A 19615-nucleotide genomic window follows, 5' to 3' on the forward strand; every position below is an offset into this window, starting at 1 on the left:
CCCCCGCCTGGGCAGTGCCAGCCCTGCCGTACCCCGCTGTAGATACACGCCAGCCACGGGCCACCCCTGGCCTGGCCCGTTCCCCTGGGGCCAGCGGGACAGCACAGCCGCTTCGGGGCGACCCCGGCCACTTGGCGCCCAGCTGGGCTTCCAGGGAAAACAAGAATCCAGTTTCCACACCCAGCAGAGAGGGGAGGAAAAGCCAGCGGGGTCAATGGAAACCCCGGGGCACCCACAAACCCAATCCTACCCAGGCAGGGCCCCAAACCCCGCTTGGCTACTGGGGTCCTGCCTGCCCCCAAGTCCTTCTCCCCAGCCTGGCTGAGACCCTCCTCTCCACTGGCCTCGCCCGCAGGCAGCATCTCCCTCGGGTGGGGGGCAGCAGGGCCGGCTCTAGGCTTGGTGTGGCTTTTGGTTTGCACTTTGCAGTGTTGTGGTGTTTAAAATGAAATAAAAATGAAAACCGAGAATTTATAGTTAGTGAAATAAAACGATTTCCGACTAGCGTACTCACACTCAGGGTTCAACGATACCCTGTAATGAAACCCGTGAGCGTCTCCCCCGCGCCCAGCGTCTCAGCGATGAAAAGAATTGCAAGGGCCTGTTTGCTAGCGTGGTGCTTGGAGAGAAAAAATCATTTCGGGCTAGAAATTCTCATACTTTCAGAGAAGTTTTAGGGCTTATTCGCTCAGATAAAGCTATTGCTTCATCACACAGGTCTACTCCCCCCGGCCCCCGGCAGCAGTGAGCGCGAAACGCAGGCCTTGGCCGTGCTTCAGGGCATCTTCTTGGGAAAACTGATTTTTAATATTTCCAACATCGTATAAAAACGCAAAAGTTTCACAGTGACTGTGCAACTGACAAAATCGTTCTGCAGTGGAAGTTACAGCACCCTCCAAAATACAATAGAAACATCCGTCTTCAGCAGGTAGGGAAGATAATCTTTGGTCGGATTGTTGTTCGACTTTAGCAGTTGATAAAGATAATCTTTGCTTCGATTGGTCTTCATCAGTTGGTGAAGAATCACTTTCAAGGCATTGCTTAGAGCTTTCTCCTTGACTGTCGACTTTTAAAAAATACTTATTTGGAGTACGAGAGAGTTTTTCTAATGCTTTTTGCCGTTTCTCTCTTTGTGGCCAGTAGGCAGCTCTGGAAAGTCGTTTTCGTCCCAGCATTTGAGCCCTTTAGCTGCTGGCATCGCTGAGACACGGAAATTGGCACGAATGTACACACAAGTAATCGTGATTCCTGATTTAGCTGATCAATAACCGTTAACGCTTACACATTTACGCACATTCACGTTATGAGTGACCGTGTCAAGACGTGACACGATATTTTTCACGTCATGCTCCTATCGCATTACTGGAGATGGTTTTGATCTTCCTGTATTTTTTTTTTCCATACATTGGCGGATTTTTCCGAAAAAAGAGGGGGTGGCCGGAAGGCTGCCCCTGGAAATGTGCCACGCCCACCACATGCCTGCTTTCCTGGGGCCTAGAGCCGGTCCCGGGTGGCAGGGCCTCTCTCTGCACCCCTTGCTCCGTTAGACCAGACAGTCCAGAGCTCTGCTCTGTACCTGCAACCAGGGTCCACCCCATCCGTCCCTGCCGGGTACGTTCTTCGCCGGAGGCCCCTGCCATCTCTTCCTTGGCAGCTGACTCCATGGGCCAGCCAGGCTCCTGCGTAAGCCACACGCCGCACCCTGGTCAGCCAGGTCGGTACTTGGCTCCCAGCTGGCGGAGCCTGTCTCAGGGCCTGGGATTTCGGCCTGACCTGCCTTTAAGCACAAGGCCCGAGCACACAATTTCCAGCGTGCACACGGGTCTCCTGCCATCTTAGCAGCACGGACACCGGGAAGTGCCTGCGGTGACCCATGTGATGCTGGCTTTCAGAGACCTTCTGGGAGGGGTCTGTCACGCCCAGACCCAGGGGATGCCTGTAACCCCTCTGCGCCCTCTGCCCATGGGCACTGGGAGTCCTTGGGAGACAGGGGCTCGGCTCAGCCCAGCTCCCTGGGCAGGTACTAAACACGGGGAAGATGGGGCCACACCAGACCCTCCCCTCCTCTGCCCAGCACCCAGCAAGATCCTGGTATTTAACTGGCCCCCAATTGCTTTAGCATCCCTCTGTGCTTGGCCTGGGCAGGGGTTTGCCAAGGCATGGACAGGAAGGGATGTGGCGCCCTGACTCCGGTGCCAACGTGAGGAGAAGAGCACCCACGTCCCCTGCAGAGCCGGAGCTGGCAGGGCCCAGGTACCAGCCGTGCTGCACTGGGTTGGCTGCAACAAGGAAACTTTGGGCAAAGCTTTTGCCCCATCTTGCCCTGGCCTGAGAAGTGGGGCTGGGCCCGGCCCCGCTGCAGGGAGGGGGCTGGTCCGGGCTCCTTACAGGGCCCTGCACTGCGAAGAAGTCCTGGATCCCCGTTTTTGGCCCAGCAGGGCCAAGGGCTACAGACAGCGGGTAGCACAGGCCTGCCGTGGAAGAGGGCTCAGCGGGAGCTGGGGGCACGTGGGAGTCCGGCTGTCGGACAGCCAGGGGAACCAACCCTGCGGAAGAGGCGCTGCAGAGCCCAAGCGCATGGTCTGAGCAGGGGGAGGCGGCCCCAGCCCGGGCCTGCGGGGGGACAGAGCTGCCCCGGGGAGCAGCGCTCCGGCTGTAAACCGGGAAGGCCCAGGAGCCCTGCATCCGAGGGCTGAGCTCCTCGGGGCTGGGACCGTCTTGCACTGTCTGGGTGGCGTCAGGGCCCTTATCTCACCCTGGCTCCAGGCCGTTTTCCTGCCAGCATTGAGCTAGGCCCAGCGAGACGCTGGCGACACAGCCAGGCCCAGGGGATAGTTCAATGCACCCCCTGCAGCGCAGGCTGGGCTGACCTGAACCCTGGCCCAGTCACTGCCCCACTATGGGCCGCCCCACGCACAGCCCCAGCTGGGAGCAAACAGCCCTTGCACCCTTCCCAGCTCCTCGGCCAGCCCCAAGCCCAGGCCTGTGAGTCAGCGGAAAGCAGGGAACATTTCCCCAGCTCACGCCCAGCTGGCCTGGGGGCTGCATTCGGCTCAGTGGCAAAGCGCAGGGTGCCCACAGCTTTTCCTAATGGGAGCCACATGAGAAATCTCTGGCTGGCTGTAGCGAGCTGCCCATGCCCGGCTCGTGCCTGGGGACGCGGATCTGCCTCGTGGATTGGGGTGGCCAAGTAGCCCCTGTGCAAACCAGAGGGGTAACCGTGAGGGCACGGTGCCAGGCGGGATTAGCTATAGCAAGGCCCCCCCACATGGCCACCCTCGGCCCCGGGTTGGGCGGTGCACCCGCGTTCTGCCTGCTGATGCATCTCTACGCCTCTCCTCCCCCAGTCGGTTTCAAGCAGCTTTTGCAGCCTCCCCCCAAGGCAGGCGCTGTGCAAATGGCCATGGCCGCCCCCGCGTCCCTGCCCTCGGTCTGCCTGGGTCTAGGCTCCTGTCCTCTGAAGCTCTGATTCCCAGACGGACTTTGCAGGGAGGAGGGGGCTGGGAAGGTGAAAAACGCCTTTGCCTTTCTGCGGGGGGCCGACAAGCCGCAGCTCGCTCCCCCGGGGCGGGCGGGGGAGCTTCGGAGCAGGGCTGAGCAGGAGAAGGCGGCGTGGGGGTTTTCCTGCCGCATTCCCAACGTCTGCTGCTCGAAGGAGAAACACACGAGTGGCGGGCGCCAGGAGGTCTGTGGCTTGGAGCTGAAACCAGACGAAGTAGGGGAAAGGTTAGGCGGCTTCCACAGCTGGAAACATGCGAGCAGCCCACGCTCGAGCAGTTCGGGCTGCCAGGGAGCCTGGGCCGGGCCCTGATGTCGGCAATAGCTGCGAGCAGGGCTGCAGCGGGCCGCACAGGCCCAAGAACCTCCCCAGCACAGGCCAGTTGTGTTCCCTCCCTGCCCCACAGCCCAGAGTCTCCTCGTACCCAGGCCTCCCACTGCCCCGCTTCCCCCCATGGCCCGGGCAGTCCCTGCCCAGCCTGCCCCGGGAAGGGGCTGGCTTGTCCTGAGCAGGGAATTTGGCACGTTCTTCCCCTTGGCAGCTGGGCTGGGCAGCGGCCCTGGAAGGGAGACGGGGAGAGATGGCACATGGGCGGCGTGACGGCTGGGCTAAGAACAGGGCTACGGCCAGCGGCCCGAGGGATGGGCCGGGGGCACCACAGGGGCCTGCCACGTCTAAACCCACCACAGCAAGGAAGTGGCAATACTCACAGGCCGAGTTCCAGGCGGCGCAGTGCCCACCGAGGGCCTCTGCCCTGGCGCCATTCGACCCCCTGCGCTGCCGGAGCGGCTTGTCTCCTGTGCCTGCCAAAGCCGGGCAGCAGCGTCCTGGAGCTAGAGCAGGACACCGACCGGGAGCCAGGAATTCTGGGTTCTCTCCCCGGCTCTGGGAGGGGAATGGGGTCCAGTGGTTAGTGCAAGGGGCTGGGAGCCAGGATGACTGTTTTGTTCCCAGCTCTGGCATGGCCTCTCTGCGGACCTTGGGCAAGTCTCCTCAAGCTGCCTGGGCCTCCGTGGGTTTCCCGGCGAGGACAATACTCGCCTGTCCTGTGCCAGCCACTCTGCCTTGCCCACAGGCACAAACCATCAGGCAAGACGGGCACTTTGTACAAAACATTTGACAGTTTTATTGTAGTTTTAAAAACACTTTAAAAGGTGAAACTCTCTGGGGAAAGAGCTTTGAATCACCAGCCTCGCATCCTGGCCACCTGCCTGTGAACAGTGCTGCCGAGCAGGTCTCTTCGGCACCGGTGCAACCCGTTCGGGTTGGGTCTGTGCTCTGCTCCTTCTCCCAGCTTGGGGGGCCTGGCTCGCAGGGAAGAGATTGGGGGGCAGTGGCTGCTCATGGGGTTTGGCTCTTTTTGGACTCCCAGCCCCAGCTCGTCCCACCAGCAGCGAATGGGCCCTGGGTGCTGGTCTCTGCCCCCTGGCTGTGCTTTCCGGGGCAGAAGCTAAAGGCTGCTGCGGGGCCCAGGCTCTGGATTGTGGTGAAAATCACAGGTGGGAACTAACCCAGCATGGCCAGGGAACGGTGGGCAGGTGCCCCAGGCCGTTGACTGCCATGGCACAGGTGAGCCTGGGGCTCCCTGCTGGTTTGCTAGGCCGTCCTCTCCTGGAAGCGTCTCGGAGCAGCAAGCCAGTTCTCACTATTTATTTACACTTATATGAAAATAGGAGACCTTTGCTCTGCAGCCTGTCCGGCTTCCTGTCCAGCCCCCGGCACGCAGGGGCCTGGCACATCTGCTGCTGGAAGCACCCTGGCTGCCCCCTCTTGGGGACTCAGGGCCGTGCCCCTTGGCCTGGTGCCCAGAGGCCACGGAGAGGGGCGCTCGCTCCAGCCAGTCACCCCACAATTCCGTTAGAAAGGGACTGAAGTCACGCCCGGTGGGGCTGGGCTGGCAGCATCGTGCTGCCGGCAGGAGGCTGCAGTCACGTGGCGGGTGCAGCCACAGACACACAGCAGGCGCCTCGCTCGCTCCCAGCCTGGGGACGGCTTTGCCCAGCTGCTCCACAACCACCAGGGGCGGCTGCTGCTGCTTTGCAGGCCACAGCGGGCCAGGGTGGAGCTGGGCACGGGGCCACGCCCCTCAGTCACTGTCCGAGCCCACGGCGGACGAGCCTTTCCGTTTCCGTTTGGTGGGTTTCGGCTTGGTGTCCTCTTCCTCCTGAAAGGGAGAGCAGGGGGCAGCCGTCACGGGGACTGCCGGGCGGGCAGAGGGGGAGGGACCGGTGGGGGTGGGCACGGCAGGGCCCGGTTGGGGGCTGGCGGCAGTCGTGGACACTGCTGGGTGGGCAGAGGGACAGGGCCTGGTGGGGGTGGCCCTCCGTGGGTGCTGCCGGTGAGGCTGGGGTCAGTGGGATCCTTGCCCCATTGCGCAGGGCTGTGGCAGAGCCGTGGGGCCGCGATGGCCGTGTCCAGCAGCAGCCCCCGGAGCCGGCATGGCTGAAGGCAGTGCCCACCTGTCCCCACCAGAGGAAGAAGGTACAGGGGAGCAGGAGCCCCCTATCCAGGGGAAGGAGCCAGGGAAAGCACAGGAACCCCGCTGAGCGCGCTGCAGCCCTGCCCCGGAGCCCAGTGGGGCGAGGGCTCCTGGATGTGCCCAGCCGTCCCTCGCTCCATGGCCGGGACCCCGCGTGGTGCCGTGCCCCAGCTCTCCAGAGGGCCCCTTGGGGCGGCACTCACTGAGGCGCTGCTGGAGGCAGACTCCTCCTCGTTGTTGGCTGGCTGGGCGGCGTTCTTCCGGCTGCGGGGGCTGGACAACGCGGCCTTCCGGCGGCTCTTCGGGGGCTTGCTGGAGGAGTCCTCGTACTCCTCTGCCAGGGAGAAGAGGTCGCTGAACCTGGACCGAGAGCAAGCAGGGTGGGGTCAGGCTGTGGGCACCCCCAGCCCACCCCAGAGCTGGGCAGAGCAATTCAGGTCCCCTTAGCTGCACTAGCTCCCCAGCTCTGCCCCCTCCTGGCCTGTCACTCCCCCGTGCTGCCCCAGCTCTCTGGACACCCCGCGTCACCCCCGCTTGCCCCGGGTGACAGGCTGCGTGAAGCCCAGTGCGTAGCCCCGGACTCTCGGGACAGCGCAAAGCCCTGGGTCCTGAGGCTGGGAGAGCACAAGGGGAACCGGCTAGCAAGGCCGGGGCCCAGCCCATGTCTCAGGGCCAAGCAGAGGCAGCAGCTCGGGGACTCTCCCCGCCCCTCATCTCCAGGCCCAGAGCCAGCAGCACAGCCCCAGGCCCCATAGCAACACATGGGGCACACGTAGGCTGGTTCCTGCCTGGCTGCACGAGGGGGCCTGGGCTGGAACGCACAGCTTGAGTTTATTGCTGAAGCTTGCGACTGGGTGCACTCCCAGCACACCCCACTGAGCCACCCTGCTTTGCACCCGGGGGCAGCAAGCGGGTCGGTGACGGGGCTGCACTCACTTCATCTTGTGGGCTTCGTCGCAGCTGGCCTGGACGTGCTGCAGCGCCTGCAGGATCGGCGTTTGGCTGAAAACTGGAAGGCAGGGAGAGGACAGGCAGTCAGAGCCCTACCCTACCAGCCCCACTGCTGGCCAGTGGCATGGAGCAAGCCCTTCTGCCTGGCCAAGTCTGGAGGGACGTCCCTCCAGCACCGACCGATGGCTGGGTCCCACCCGCCAGGCTCCGTCCCATCTCTGTACCTCGGCTCCCCACGTGTACAGGGCTGGGTGACTACGTGGAGGAGGAAGGGGCCAAGCCCCACGGCACAGAATCCCAGCCCAGCGGGTGAAGGAAGCGCTCTTGTCCCAGGAGGCAGCACCAGAGGTCAGAGCCTGGATGTCCCTCCCAGTTTCTGCTGACCCGAGCCAGGCTGGGGCCAGCGATTCCATGGGGGGAGAAGGGGAGGGCAGTGCCCCTCCAGCCATGGTGCTAAGAAAGGAAACCCTGCAGCATCGCTGCCCATCACCCCGCAGCGGCTCAGGGGTCCAGCAACGTGTCTGTACGGCACAGAGCACCACAGGGTCCCAGACCCTGACGGCCTCACCCCATCCCAGGCACTCAGGAGCAACCATGCTGCAACCTGTCACCTGCCCCCTATCTCCCAGCTCCGCCCGCCGGTGGCCAGGCAGCCCCTCCCGCCGGGCGCGAAGAGCCCTGGCCCGGCCCACATACAGTTCTGTTTGGTGTTGGTCAGGTTGAGCCGGAGGTTGTCCAGGTGCTCCAGGATCTGCTCTAGCGTCAGCTGGGCCAGTTTGCTACTTGAGCTGCGCAAGCTGAGGACAGGGCAAGAGAGGGAGAGTTAGTCCCTGGGGGGCCCCAGAGCCACCCACTGTCCCAGACTGCTCAGGGTGCCGTGGGGATCCCCCCTCTGACCAGCGCTTGTAGCTGGGGTCCCTCCCTCGCCAGGGCAGGCCATGTCAGAGCAAGGCCCTGCCCCACCTTCTTGGGGGACACCAGGTTGCTCCCTGCTCGCTCAGATACCAGGCCGTTGCAGAAGCCCCAAGGCAGGGGTGGGGGAGAAGGCAGGCTCAGCACCTGGCATGAGACCAAGCCCAGGACTTGGTCTGTGAAGCTGGGGCGCCTGGAGGCTCTTCTGATCTCCAGAGGCTGCTCGATGCCAGGCCACTGCACCCCACCAACCATGGAACTAATCCTGCCCCGGGACTCAGTCTCGGCCCCTCCTGGCGCTGCAGCAGGGCCCTGGGGTCCCGGGACAAACCTCCCTGGCAGCACCCCTGTGCTCAGAGCCAGGCTGGGGGGATGCGGTGTCCCTCGCAGTGCCAGCGCGCAGGGGGCAGCTGGCTGGCGAGCTCGCTAGCTGGGATTAGAACGGCCAATTTATTGGGCCCGGAAAAAATAATGAAAAGAGCCCAGGTGATCACCTATCAAACGCTGCTAATTAACGAGGGGAAATGGAACTGAACGGATGGAGCTGGAGATTTCCACAGGAACCGCTCGCCGGGCGGGGGGGAATGGAGGGGGGGGTAGCGGGGGCCATACAGCGCCTAGCCCAGCGGGTCCCTGAGCGGGAGGCCTGGAGCCTCTGTGGTACAGACACTGAACAAGGCATGACAAGGGGAGAGAGCTGTGAAATTGGGAGCTTGTCTCTCTCCTCCCAGGAGCACAAGCACCATGCCCCGGCCACGCAGCCAGACTCCCCAAGCAGCGCTGCCCGGCACCAGCCCAGGGACCGTGCCCCGCACTGCAGGGAGCGGGTCCAGAGACTCGGAGCTGCGCCCCGCGGTAGTGCCTCTTTAGGACACTAGATGTCCCTTCTGCGCCCGCAGAGCCCTGGGAGGACAGTGGAGGGCACTGTTCTCCCCCAACAGAGACACCCCCAAACCTCCTCGTCAGGAGCTGGCCTGGAGGTGGGGGTCAGCTCCGGGGAGCAGGACTGGACAAGGGGCCATTTGCCCGTTTCCCTGGCCCAGGCACGGTATTTCCAGCTGATCTGGTGGCTGTTTGGGGGCTTTCTGCAAGCTCTCAGGCCTGCTCTCGGCACTCATGGTGTCGGAGGGGCCGAGGACTGAATGGGACCCAGCTCCCCTTGAGTGGGTCCCTCCAGAACCAGAGTAGAGTGGCTGGGGCAGGGCTGGGCCCCCTGGAGGTGCTGCCTGCAGCCTTTCTATTAGCCAGGCCCTTTCTCCAGCGCTGGCGCTTGGGGGACGGGAATCCCAAGAGCTCTTTGCCCAGGATAGAGAATGGAGCTTTTGCCAGGCATCTCCAAACTGTGCCCTGCCCGAATGGGAAAGGCCAGGCTGGGTCCAGACCCCATGCCCAGCTCAGTGGGGTTGCAGGACACGGCAGTGACACATGTCCGTTACACACGCATGAACCACGGCCCCTTCTGCCGCCCTGGGAGAGACGGTGCAGGAGAGGAAACACCAGCACTCAGCAGATCCAGCCGGCAAGCCCAGCGCGCGCCAGACATGGGGCATGGGAGAGGCAGCTGCAGGGCCCGGCGCCTGTGAAAACAAGCAGGGCTCCGTTCCACCCCCTGCATTCTGTGGGGAGTGTGGTCCCGCAGCGACCTGGGGACGGTGGCGGCGTGCAGGCTGCTGCCAATGAAGACGAGCCTCGTCCCTTCCTCACTCAGATGTGCTGGGAGCATTTCACAGGATTCCCTCCTCAGACTGGGTTCTAATTGCAGAGCATCCCTCTAGAGCCCCCCCCCCCCCCCCCCGCACCAGACCTGGACCCCAACAAGCCCAGATACTCCCAACCCCACCTATGCACCTCAGCCCTGACCTGCAGCACCCCGGGACAGTCCAGTTTCAGGCACAGAATTAACCTCCACCATGCGATTGTTTTTGGCCACAACAAATATTCTCAAAGGACCGAGATCAACCAGCTCATTTCACTTGTGCCTGCACTAGGCAGCCTGAACCATGGTGTCCAGTAGTGACAGCCTGGTGCGTCCACTCCCTGCAGCAGTGCCAGGCCCCCGGCCCCCCAACCCTGAGGATGGCCTCCTGCCAGGGTTACCCACTTCCTGTGCAGGGAGCATCGCAGGGCTGCTGCTTTCCTCTCCACTCCCTGGCTGAGGCTGCCTGAAGTGAGGACTGGTAGAGCGTTGCAGCAAGGGGAGGTCTCACCAGGGCATCTGCAAAGCACCAGTCTCTCTCTGGAGCACCCATGGGGCCTGCACGCCCCACAGGATCCTCTCCATGTAAATGCTCCAAGCACAAGCTGGGTCCGCCCTGAGCCAGCCCAGGAGAGCCCCACACCTCAGGGGCAGAACTGGCAAGTGAGGCTGAGAGATTCTGGCTGGGACGGGCACTGCTGATGGGAGGCACGCTGCTGGGGGCCAGCCAGGCTGAGAAAAGCTGTGTGAACACAGACACACAAGCACTGGGCCCAAGTCACTCTGGGTTTTGGGGTGGGAGGGGGAACGGGACTGGTAGTCCTTGTTCACTTCCTGTCCTAAACCGTTGTGCACTCTTCAACTGCTGCCATGTTCCACCCATGAGGCAGCTGCATTCCTCTGGAGGACAAGTGACCCGTTAGCTAGTGAATGCTTGGGAACGATGGCCGGTGCTGGAGAACGCTGAGCTCCGGCCCAGCCTGTGACACAGCGAATGTGAGCACGGCACACTGCCTCCGCTGCCAGGAGCTGAACGCTGTCACGGCGTCCCCGGGCGATGCTCTGGACCTGCTCCCCACGAAGCCAGGCGGGACTCTGGGGCAGTCGCCTTGCGGTGAGCAGCCTGTCTGCAGGACACACAGCTCACACAGCTTCCACCTTCCTGGGTCTGACCTCGGAGCATTCAGCCTCCTCTGCCCTCCGTGCGCTTCCCACAGCCAGTCTGCCCAGGCGGGGTCCTGAGGGGGCCAGAGGATCCTGCCCCTCAACTCCGCAGTCAGATGTGACTCTCAGCCAGCCAGTAAAATAGAAGGTTTATTAGACGACAGGGACATGGTCTAACACAGAGCTTGTAGGTGCAGAGAACAGGACCCCTCAGCCGGGTCCATTTTGGGGGGCAGTGAGCCAGACAACCCCGTCTGCACTTCACTCCATGTCTCCAGCCAGCCCCAAACTGAAACTCCCCCCAGCCCCTCCTCCCCTGGGCTTTGTCCCTGTCCCCGGCCAGGAGGTCACCGGATTCCTTTGTTCTCCAACCCTTTAGCTCTCACCTTGCAGGGGGGAAGGGCCCAGGCCTTCAGTTGCCAGGAAAGAGGGTGTCGGCCATTCTCTGTCTCCAGACCTCTGCACATACCTGCCCTCTAGGGCTCTGCAATGATCATACACCCTTATCCCACCCCCTAGATACTTAAGAACTGCCTAGGGGAAACTGAGGCACCCCCACAATATTCAGAGGAAACATTAAGAACAGTCCCGCTTCGTCACAAACGTTCTCCCCCAAACGAGGCGGGCAATGAGTTCAGGATAAAAGGCCCTGCAGGCTGACGGCAGAGGGAGCGAGATCAAAGAGCAGCTTCTCTGCCCACTGCAAAGCAGAGCGGCTCATTCTGGGCATCGGCTGCGCACCGGCTCAGCTGGGTGGAGGCACGACATGCGGTGGCCACGGGACAAGCCTTGGAGAGCGGCAGCTGTGCCCACGCTGGCTTCAGGACACTGACTGCACAAGGCCTGGCACCTCTAGTCTAATCCCTCACCATGGCAACGGCGCCAGCAATCTCGCTGCCCACCAAAGGGGTCTCGCTAGGCCTGTGGTGGGCCAGGCCTGCCCAGGCTGCAGATACAGGCAGGGAGCCCCCCGGGCTGCTCACCCAGCGCTGAATGAGGGAGGGAGGGAGGGAGGGAGGGAGGAAGAGCCCCGGATATGGGGCTGGGTCACACAGGAGAGAGGCAGGCTCTGCGTGGGCTCTGGTGCTGCAGCCTGCTCCCCCCACATAGGCACAGAGCCGCACCTGGAGGGGGCTGTTCTGTGACAGAGGAATCCAGCGAGAACCAAGGGGTCGTTCTGCCCCGGAAGAGAACCCCCGAGCAGCTGCGGGGAAGGACAGCAGTGGGAGGCTGGCCGGTACCTTGCAGCCCCACCCGCCTGGAGGCGCTGGGATGCTCCCGAGCACGCCAGCCAGTTGTTTGCTGTAAATACCTGCCTGGAGTTTAGTTATTGGTTACCATGGCCAGGCTGCGCTCCGCCTCGCCTGGAGGCAACTGGGAATGCATGCGGGGAAGGTGGAGGCAGGTTCTGGGGTCCTGGCAAGCCGGGGGGGTGTGGGGAGGGGATTCCCACGGCTTGCCTTCGCTCTTGGACAATGACGACGACGAGGCTGGCTGAGCACTGAGCTCCTGGTCTGAGCCCTGTCCCGGTCATCGCTCTGCAGCCACCCTGGCTCAGCTCCACCCAGGGAGACGCAGCTCAGACTCTCCTGGAAGGCAGGGCAGAGGCTCGGCCCCACTGGGTTCACATAAGCCGCTTCCTGAGCTGGGACTGCAGGGAGTGTTGGTGCGGCCTGCGCTAGGCCTTTGCTCCCCAAGCCGGCCCAGGCCTTGCTCTCTCCACGCCAGCCAGCTCAGGGACGTAGCCGCGTGTCCCTGAATCTCAGACACACTCCAGGGCTCTTGTGCTTGTGAAGCACGTCCTGACCCACTTCACCCTGCTCTCCTGCGGAGCCAGCACCGGCAAGGCCAGCCCAGCCTGGCTTGAAGGGCCGGTGGAGAGGGGCCATCCCTGCAGCGACCCCTGCTAATGGCAGCTCAGATACTGCCCCTGGCTGCAGGGCAGGCTGGAGGAGAGGGATTTCCTAGAAGGGTGTGCTGAGGCGCTGGGCGCTGAGACGAAGGGCAGAGCAAGTCTGGGAGAAGGGAAACCCTGCAGCCCACGGACTTGGGTCCCTCCATACCAGTGCAGTGTCCACGCCCGCCAGGAGCTGTCCTGCTGCCGACGGGAGCGATGCCCCACGGGCGCTGCAAGCTGCCAACAGGAGCTGAACGGCGGAATGCAGCCCTCCCAGCCGGTGCTGTGTCTGTAGAAGCCACAAGCGCAGCATGCCCCGACAGCTGTCCCAGGCCAGCGCAGGCTGGGGGCCTCTCTCCTGTTCTTAGCTGGTGGCATTTCCGGACAGGCCCTTGAACATGGGGACATGCCCTGCCCATGCCGCTGGGCCAGCCCAGGCTGGGGGACATCTGCTCACCCAAAACAAGCGCCCGTGTCCACCTGGCCAGGCCACAGGCTCCCTGAGGCGAGACCCCCCCACCCCTCACCTCTGGCGTTTCCGCGGCAGGCTGTTGTTCTTGATCAGCAGGGATTTGATGTGCTCAGCCAGCAGGTCGTCGTGTTTGATGCACCAGTGCCGCAGGATGCTGGTGGTGAACTGGTCGTCCGGATGGCACGGCCGGCTCAGCACCATCTTCACCATTTCCTCACTGGGCCTGCCGCGGGAAGGGAAAGGGAAAGGGGGGTGATTGGAAAGCCTCGGCACACCAAATCCTACCCCTGCCGCCCTGAGACGCAGCAGGCGGCCGGCACCCCTTGCCCATCAATGGAGCACTAACCCTGACCATTGCTAGTTCCCTAGGACTCGGCATGGCCCTCTGGCTCTGAGGTCCCAGGGCTTGCAGGGGATGGCGGGCTTCCCTGCTGTCCTAGTCCAGAGCTCCCCAGCTCAGCTCTGGCTCCAAGACTTCCAGCTGGGCGGGGACCAGGTGCATTAGACGCAAAGCTGTGTGGCAGGGAGTTCACGCAGCCCTTTTCCCTGAGATACGGAAGAGACCAGCCCCCCGGAGCAGCCTGGCACCTCCCCAGAATCCCTGCGCCAGACGCCTGCGTCATCCTCGCTGCAACACGCTCTCCCGCTGCCGCGCCTGTGCTTTCGGGACTGCTGGGCTGGGCTAGTACAAGTCAGAGCCGGGATTAGATTAGCCAGCTCCAAATGCGGCATTAATGAATAGGAATAAAGAGCTCTTCGCCCAGCGATGGGAGGTGAGCAGAGCAGGCACGGAGCCCGAGAGATGAGTGTCCAGGCAGGGTTACTACTGCGCCGCGTGGGAGGCGGACAGGCGGCTCTCCGGCTTTGAGAGGTGCCCGGTGACAAACGGCCCAGCACTGACACGGGAGGCCCAGGAGAACGTCAGCACTGCTGGTGCCTCAGGTGCTTCTTTTCTGGAGCAAAGGAGAGCATCTGGCTGCCGGTGGTATTCATTCAGCCTCTCAACTCCCGGAAGGGAGGAAATTACCACTGCCCCCATTTTACAGATGGGCAAACGGAGGTGTGGGGCAAAGTGACTGTCTAGGGTCACACCGCGGATCAACCCTGAGCCAGGACTTGACTCTACGCCACCTGCCCAGTGCCAGACGTGCTTCACCTGCAGGCTCAGGGCCAGCTGTGCCGTGCCTTGTCCTCAGCCCTCCAGAAGAGACGCTGGGGGCAGGATGAGCCTTACCAGGCAGCGTGTCTGGTGCCAAGTAGGTGCCAGCCCCAGTGTGATGGGAAGGGAGGAGACTGGTCCTGTCTGGTGGAAGCCACGACGCTGACAAAGCCAAGCTTCCGACCTCTGCTGCATGCCCCAGCCCAGCCCCAGCAGGCCCCGCTCAGGTGCTGACAGCATGGCAAGAACCCCTAAGCCCCAGCCCCACTTTGTAGGCACAGGGCAGGTAACCTTGGTGCCCCTTCCCTTTGGAGAGCACCTCTCCCCAGTCCTGCCCGAGTCTCCCTGACCTGCCAAGCTGCCACAGAACTGAAGGGCAGGGAGTGGGCAGCTTGGCTGGCACGACAGTCGGGTGAGCCCCACGGTTAAGGGTGCCCGGCAGCAAGGATCACCAGTACGAACCGAGAGCCCCGAGGAGCGGCCAGTGGCTTTCGCACTGCCCGTCCAAGTCCTCCGGTGTGAACGCTGCGCCAGCCGCGCAGGAAATTGAAAGTGGTCTCGGGGGGAGGGGGGAAGTGTCCCTTGAGAAGCAGGCAAGAGGAATGCAGCCAGTGATAATGCTTCCCCAGTGCTGGGCAGAATCACATTGCCAATTACTGCTGAGCAAGGGGGAGAGGACAGCCAAGAACAGAGCCTCTGCTCCCAGATGCAGGAGGCTGTTTGCCTTCCCACGCAGAGGAGACTGGGGACAAGTGTAAGATCAAACCCCCAACAAGAGAGAGCCGGGGGTGGACACCCCAAGGACCTTTCAGGAGAGTGGCCCTGCAGCTTGGTCTGGGATCAGTCTCCCAGGGGCAGCCGCATCACCCTGCCGATGCCCGTCAATCCCAGCCTGCAGCACCCTGCTATTCCAGCTCCAGCAATATACAGAGCTCTCCCGAGAGACGTCACTACGGACCTGCGGCCCCTCTGCCGCCCCAGCTGGGAGCCTCTCTGGAGCGGTCCATGCACATCAGCCATGTGGGCGGGGCTGTGACGGGAAGGGCCAGTGGTGGGTAGGGCTGGACCCCCCAGCCCAGCTGCACCCTTGCTCCAGCTCTGAGGGCAGAAGGCAACCCCTCTCCCCCTTGGCGCTGGCCGGGATACTGGGACACGGCACCTGAGCCCAATGTCAACTAAGCTGAACTCCCCAGTGGCCAGCAACTGCCCCCGCCCCAGGCAGACAGGCTGGCCCCAGGAAGCCTCCCTCTTGATAATCCTTCCTGCCTGGGGTCTCAAGCATTCACAAACTGAAGGTGTTTGGTGCTTAGAGGGGTCAGGGCCTGGGAGCCAGGACTCCAGGGTTCAAATCACAGCTATGCTGCCGACTCAACCCTGGCAAAGTCTCCGCCCCTCTCCGGGGCTCAGTTTCCCCTCTGCAAATGGGAAGGATATCCACTGCAGAGGTGCTGCGAAGGGTAATGGGCTTGGAGACTGGGGCTGCCAGGCAAGAGCCAGGGGGTTTTCTGTAATCCGCAGGCAGAGATCAGACTGACAGTGCGGGTCTGAGCAGCCAAAGACAGGGGGCCGGAGGGGGGAATTCAGGGAGGGACAGGGCCTGTCCTCCCCCTCCCGCCCTAGACACTGCAGCACACAGTATGCAGCCTCACTCACTGCCCAGGAGGGCCAGGACATGCCTGCAGCCCTTGCTTGGACCCTGCCTGGCCTTGCAAAGCCTGTGACCGGCACTTTGAACACTTGAAGAGCAGGATTCTTCAGGACCACCTTAAAGATGTGAGAAGGCGGCAGCTCTTGCGCTGATCCAATCTGGATTGATCAGAGCCAAGCCGCAGGGGAGCAATCACTTCCTTGGAGTGCAGGGAGTGGAGCCCCCATGTGCTGGAGAAATTAAATGTTCCATCTGTCACCATCATTCCGCACACTCTGATTAATGAATGGGGGAGTGGTGCGGCTTCCTCACCAGCGCTCCCTGGAGCAGGTACTGCCTGTTACTCCAGCCCAGCTCGGGGACCCGCAGCCCGGGGGGGCGGCTGTGGGCCAACGCACCGGGGCAGGGGAGGCTGGGGATCAGGAGTGCCCCTGGGGAGTGCCTCCTCCCCAGAACCCTCCAGCGCGTCTTCCAAGGGTCATTCCGATGCGAAAGGAAACAGGTGTGCTCATTGCGATTCCCTGCCCTTATGGCTGCTGCTGCCACCCGGCGTCGACCCAGCCAGGAATTCCCAGAGCAGAACGGGCAGGACTCAATGCATGTGGTCCCAGCAAGCAGCCTGATGAGCCCTACACACAAGCCCCGATCCTGCAGCAAACTGCATGTGGGCAGGGCCCCCTGGTGTCCCCCAGCGCCCCCTGCACCGGGGCCACGTAATGCCTGGCCCTGCCCAGCATTAGCCAAGAGAGGCCGCTCTGCTCTGGCCTGCTCTCCTTTGGGAACCCCTGCCCTCTGCAGTTCAAGGGCCCAGCGAAGTACCCCCCCCCCCGCATGGCACAGCACGCTCATACCACCCCCCACACTGCATACATACTTCTCTCGCCTCAGCTGCAGCAACAAACAGGACAGTGCCTCTGGGTGCTCTGCAAAGAAAACCAAGGGGGCTCAGTTTGTTCCCGATAGCTGGGACCCAGGGTGAATGCTGAGGGGCTCAGAACCCTTGGCTGCAGGTATCGGGAACGAACGCCCTGTACCTGAGCAGACATGCCCACAGCTCCTGTCACCCGCCCCCAGGGCCCCTCGGGAGGTCCGCCCATGCAGCCTGTGGCAGGGCCACAGGGCTGCATGCTTCCTCTCCCCGAAGGCACGCACACGCTGCCGAGCAGGGGAACAGGCTGGACGGACCCAGCTGGGATCGGACCCCGGGATCGTATTGTGTCTCTGACACGTGCAGGGCAAGGCTCACCTTTGTACTTGAGGTGCTGCAGGATGGGGATGATGGTCTCCAGGGGAATGTTGTGTGCCAGGAAGAGCTGCCAGGTGCAGTACTGTTCAAACGTCTCCCAGTCCAGGCTCTGAACTAGAGGGGGAAGCAGAGCACTCGTTAGGGGGGAGGGCGCTGCCCCTAGGCAGGGAAAACAGCTGCAGCAGGCGGCAGGGGCCTACGACAAGCATGAGCTGCAGGGCAGAGATGTGACCGAGGGGGCTGCATGCTGCAGGGAAGTCTCACAGGGGAGTGTGGGTGGCCCTTTCCTTGTCTGTCTGTGCCACGCCCTGGCAGAGGGATCCAGGATTCCAGCAGCCAAGCGGAGCCTGAGCATTCTGTGCTGGCTTAAACGGGGTGCCAGCAGGCGGGGTCACTCAAGCAGTTCTGAATGGCTCAAAGCCCCAGGGTCTCAGAGGGAGGGAATGAATGGGATTCTTTAATCCGGGGGTTTGGAGCATTGCTTGGAGCCTTCCATGCTGTGCCAGGGCCAGAGCTAAACAGACCAGAGGGGCGGGAGAGATTCCTTGTCAGGCACTCGCTGGGGGAACCTCTTACCCCTTCAGTGTCCCAGCCTGGACGCTAGGGCTCTGCAGGCACCCCCAGCCAAGCGCAAGAGGCCCCCGTGACAGGGTGCAGGCGGCAGATGAGCCAGGAGATCGTCCCTGTGCTGTGCAATGTTCCGAATGCTAATGATCTGCCTGCTGGCTGCGAGCCAGGTGGGGCGTGTGTGAAATGCAATATTCAGCAGAGTGCAAAAAGGCCCCGTAAGCCGAGTGGTTTGGGCAGATCGCACCGACCCCAGTCGCTCAGGAGCAAAGCTCTCGCAAGGAGCATGAGGGTTAATTACAGGTGACAAAGGGGCTTGGACCCCTCAGGGGTGAGGCTTGGGGAAGGGGCTGGCGATGCCCCTGGTACCAGGACGTCCTGCTCCTGCAGTGATGAAGGCACAGTCTCAGCCTCCCAAGAAATCCAGCACCTAGCCCTGGGGCTGCGGGGTGAGGCCTGGGCATGGAAGCCACGAGCTGGGCTACAGGCAAAGGCTGGGAACGGTCAGTGTCCCAGCCCCAAACCCCAGCCCAGGGAAAGGAGGATGGGACTGTTGGGCCCAGCATTTCTCTGCCTCCCAGGGGAGTCCCCCAGAGGGAGAGCGATTCCTTGGCCAGGGCCCTTCCCGCTGCTCAGGGGGCTCCAAGGAGCGAATGGGTGTGTGTGTGTGTGTGGGGGGGTGAGGTCAGGATCCTGGCAGAGGGTTCAGAGCAGAGCCACAGAATATGTCTCTCAGTCACCGACTCAGTCTCAGCTTAACAAAGCAGGCTTGGGGGCGACTCCCTCAGTGGGGAACACAACCCTGGGCTCGTCAACCCAGCAGACACAGGATGAAAAAGAACCAACGGCTGAACGTTGAATCAAGACAGATTCAGAATCAAACTAAGGTGCAATTTTTTAACCGGGAGGGACGGAGGGTAAATGCCCCCTGGACCCACCCACCCAGCCGATTCTCCAGCCCTGGCAATCTGAAATCCAGAGCGGTGGTTTTCTGAAAGCTCTGTTCCAGGGTGCCCAGGAGTTAAATCAGGGCAGTCCCCGGGCCTGTGCTGTACACACGGGTCAGACTGGATATGCAGTGTCCCTGCTGGCCTTTCCGAATACCTCTCAGTCCTACAGCAAACACGAGGGGGACCCCAGCCCCCAGGCTTCACAGGAATAGACCCTGACGCGCAGGATCAGACCACAGGTCCACCTCTGACTGTTCCCACCACCTGTCAGCCTGACAGGGTTTTGCCGGCTGCTGTCTGGGGACCCCCCAGAACTAACAGCTGATACCGTATACAATGGAAAGCCTCGGCCAGGCTCTTAGAGCTTATCAGCTGCTAACCTCATGGGGGCAGACTACTGCAAACAGGGCTAGTCAGGTCCAGGACACTCCGAGCACTGGCCCCGGCCCGGGTCTGTGAGGGGACGGGCTGAGCCCCCTAGAAACCCCGCGGCTGAGTGCACATGTGGAGATGGCGGGACTAGCGGAGGGATTTTCCTTCCCTCCTTTCTCCCTGACGTTCCCCTGAAAGGCTCTGGCAGCCTGTCGCAGGGAGAGGGGGAGAGAGAGAGAATGATCCGAGCTCGATGATCACAGCCCAGGCCTTCGATGGAGGGCGTGCCGAGCCGGTACTAACAACCTGCCCCATGCTGTTCAGTGTGTCTCTGGATTACCGAGGGCTTGGCGCTGCAAAGAATCGGGGCTTGCCAAGCCTTTTGTCTCGAGCCTGGTTAAACCCATCAGCACAGCTCAAAGCTCAGATCAAACAACTAATCCAACAAGCCTGCTCGGGGTAGTGAGCCTTTAAGGAGTGCAGCTAAGACGACATGGATCTGAGGAGGAAACGCCAATCTCCAGGCAGCTGGTGCCACGGTCCCAGCCCTGAGAGCTGCCCGCAGCTGCCCCAGGCTGCCAGGCTCCTGCATTGGCAGGCCAC

General features: G+C 62.5%; 1 protein-coding gene across 2 annotated transcripts in view; it reads right to left on the reverse strand.

The window, feature by feature from the left end:
• Nucleotides 1-4601: 4601 nt before the first annotated feature.
• The window catches only part of INTS3 (integrator complex subunit 3), a 69732-nt gene continuing 54718 nt past the window's right edge, over nucleotides 4602-19615 (reverse strand). For both annotated transcript variants that reach the window (XM_037882740.2, XM_037882741.2), the window contains 7 exons: nucleotides 17124-17237; nucleotides 16752-16800; nucleotides 13126-13293; nucleotides 7626-7726; nucleotides 6915-6987; nucleotides 6182-6338; nucleotides 4602-5663 (listed from right to left, as the gene is read on the reverse strand). In XM_037882740.2, the coding sequence (XP_037738668.1) occupies nucleotides 5586-5663; nucleotides 6182-6338; nucleotides 6915-6987; nucleotides 7626-7726; nucleotides 13126-13293; nucleotides 16752-16800; nucleotides 17124-17237 (740 nt within the window). In that variant the 3' untranslated portion in view covers nucleotides 4602-5585. The remainder of the gene's footprint in view (nucleotides 5664-6181; nucleotides 6339-6914; nucleotides 6988-7625; nucleotides 7727-13125; nucleotides 13294-16751; nucleotides 16801-17123; nucleotides 17238-19615) is intronic.

This window comes from Chelonia mydas, chromosome 24, assembly GCF_015237465.2.
Source record: "Chelonia mydas isolate rCheMyd1 chromosome 24, rCheMyd1.pri.v2, whole genome shotgun sequence".
Classification (NCBI taxonomy): Eukaryota; Metazoa; Chordata; order Testudines; family Cheloniidae; genus Chelonia; species Chelonia mydas.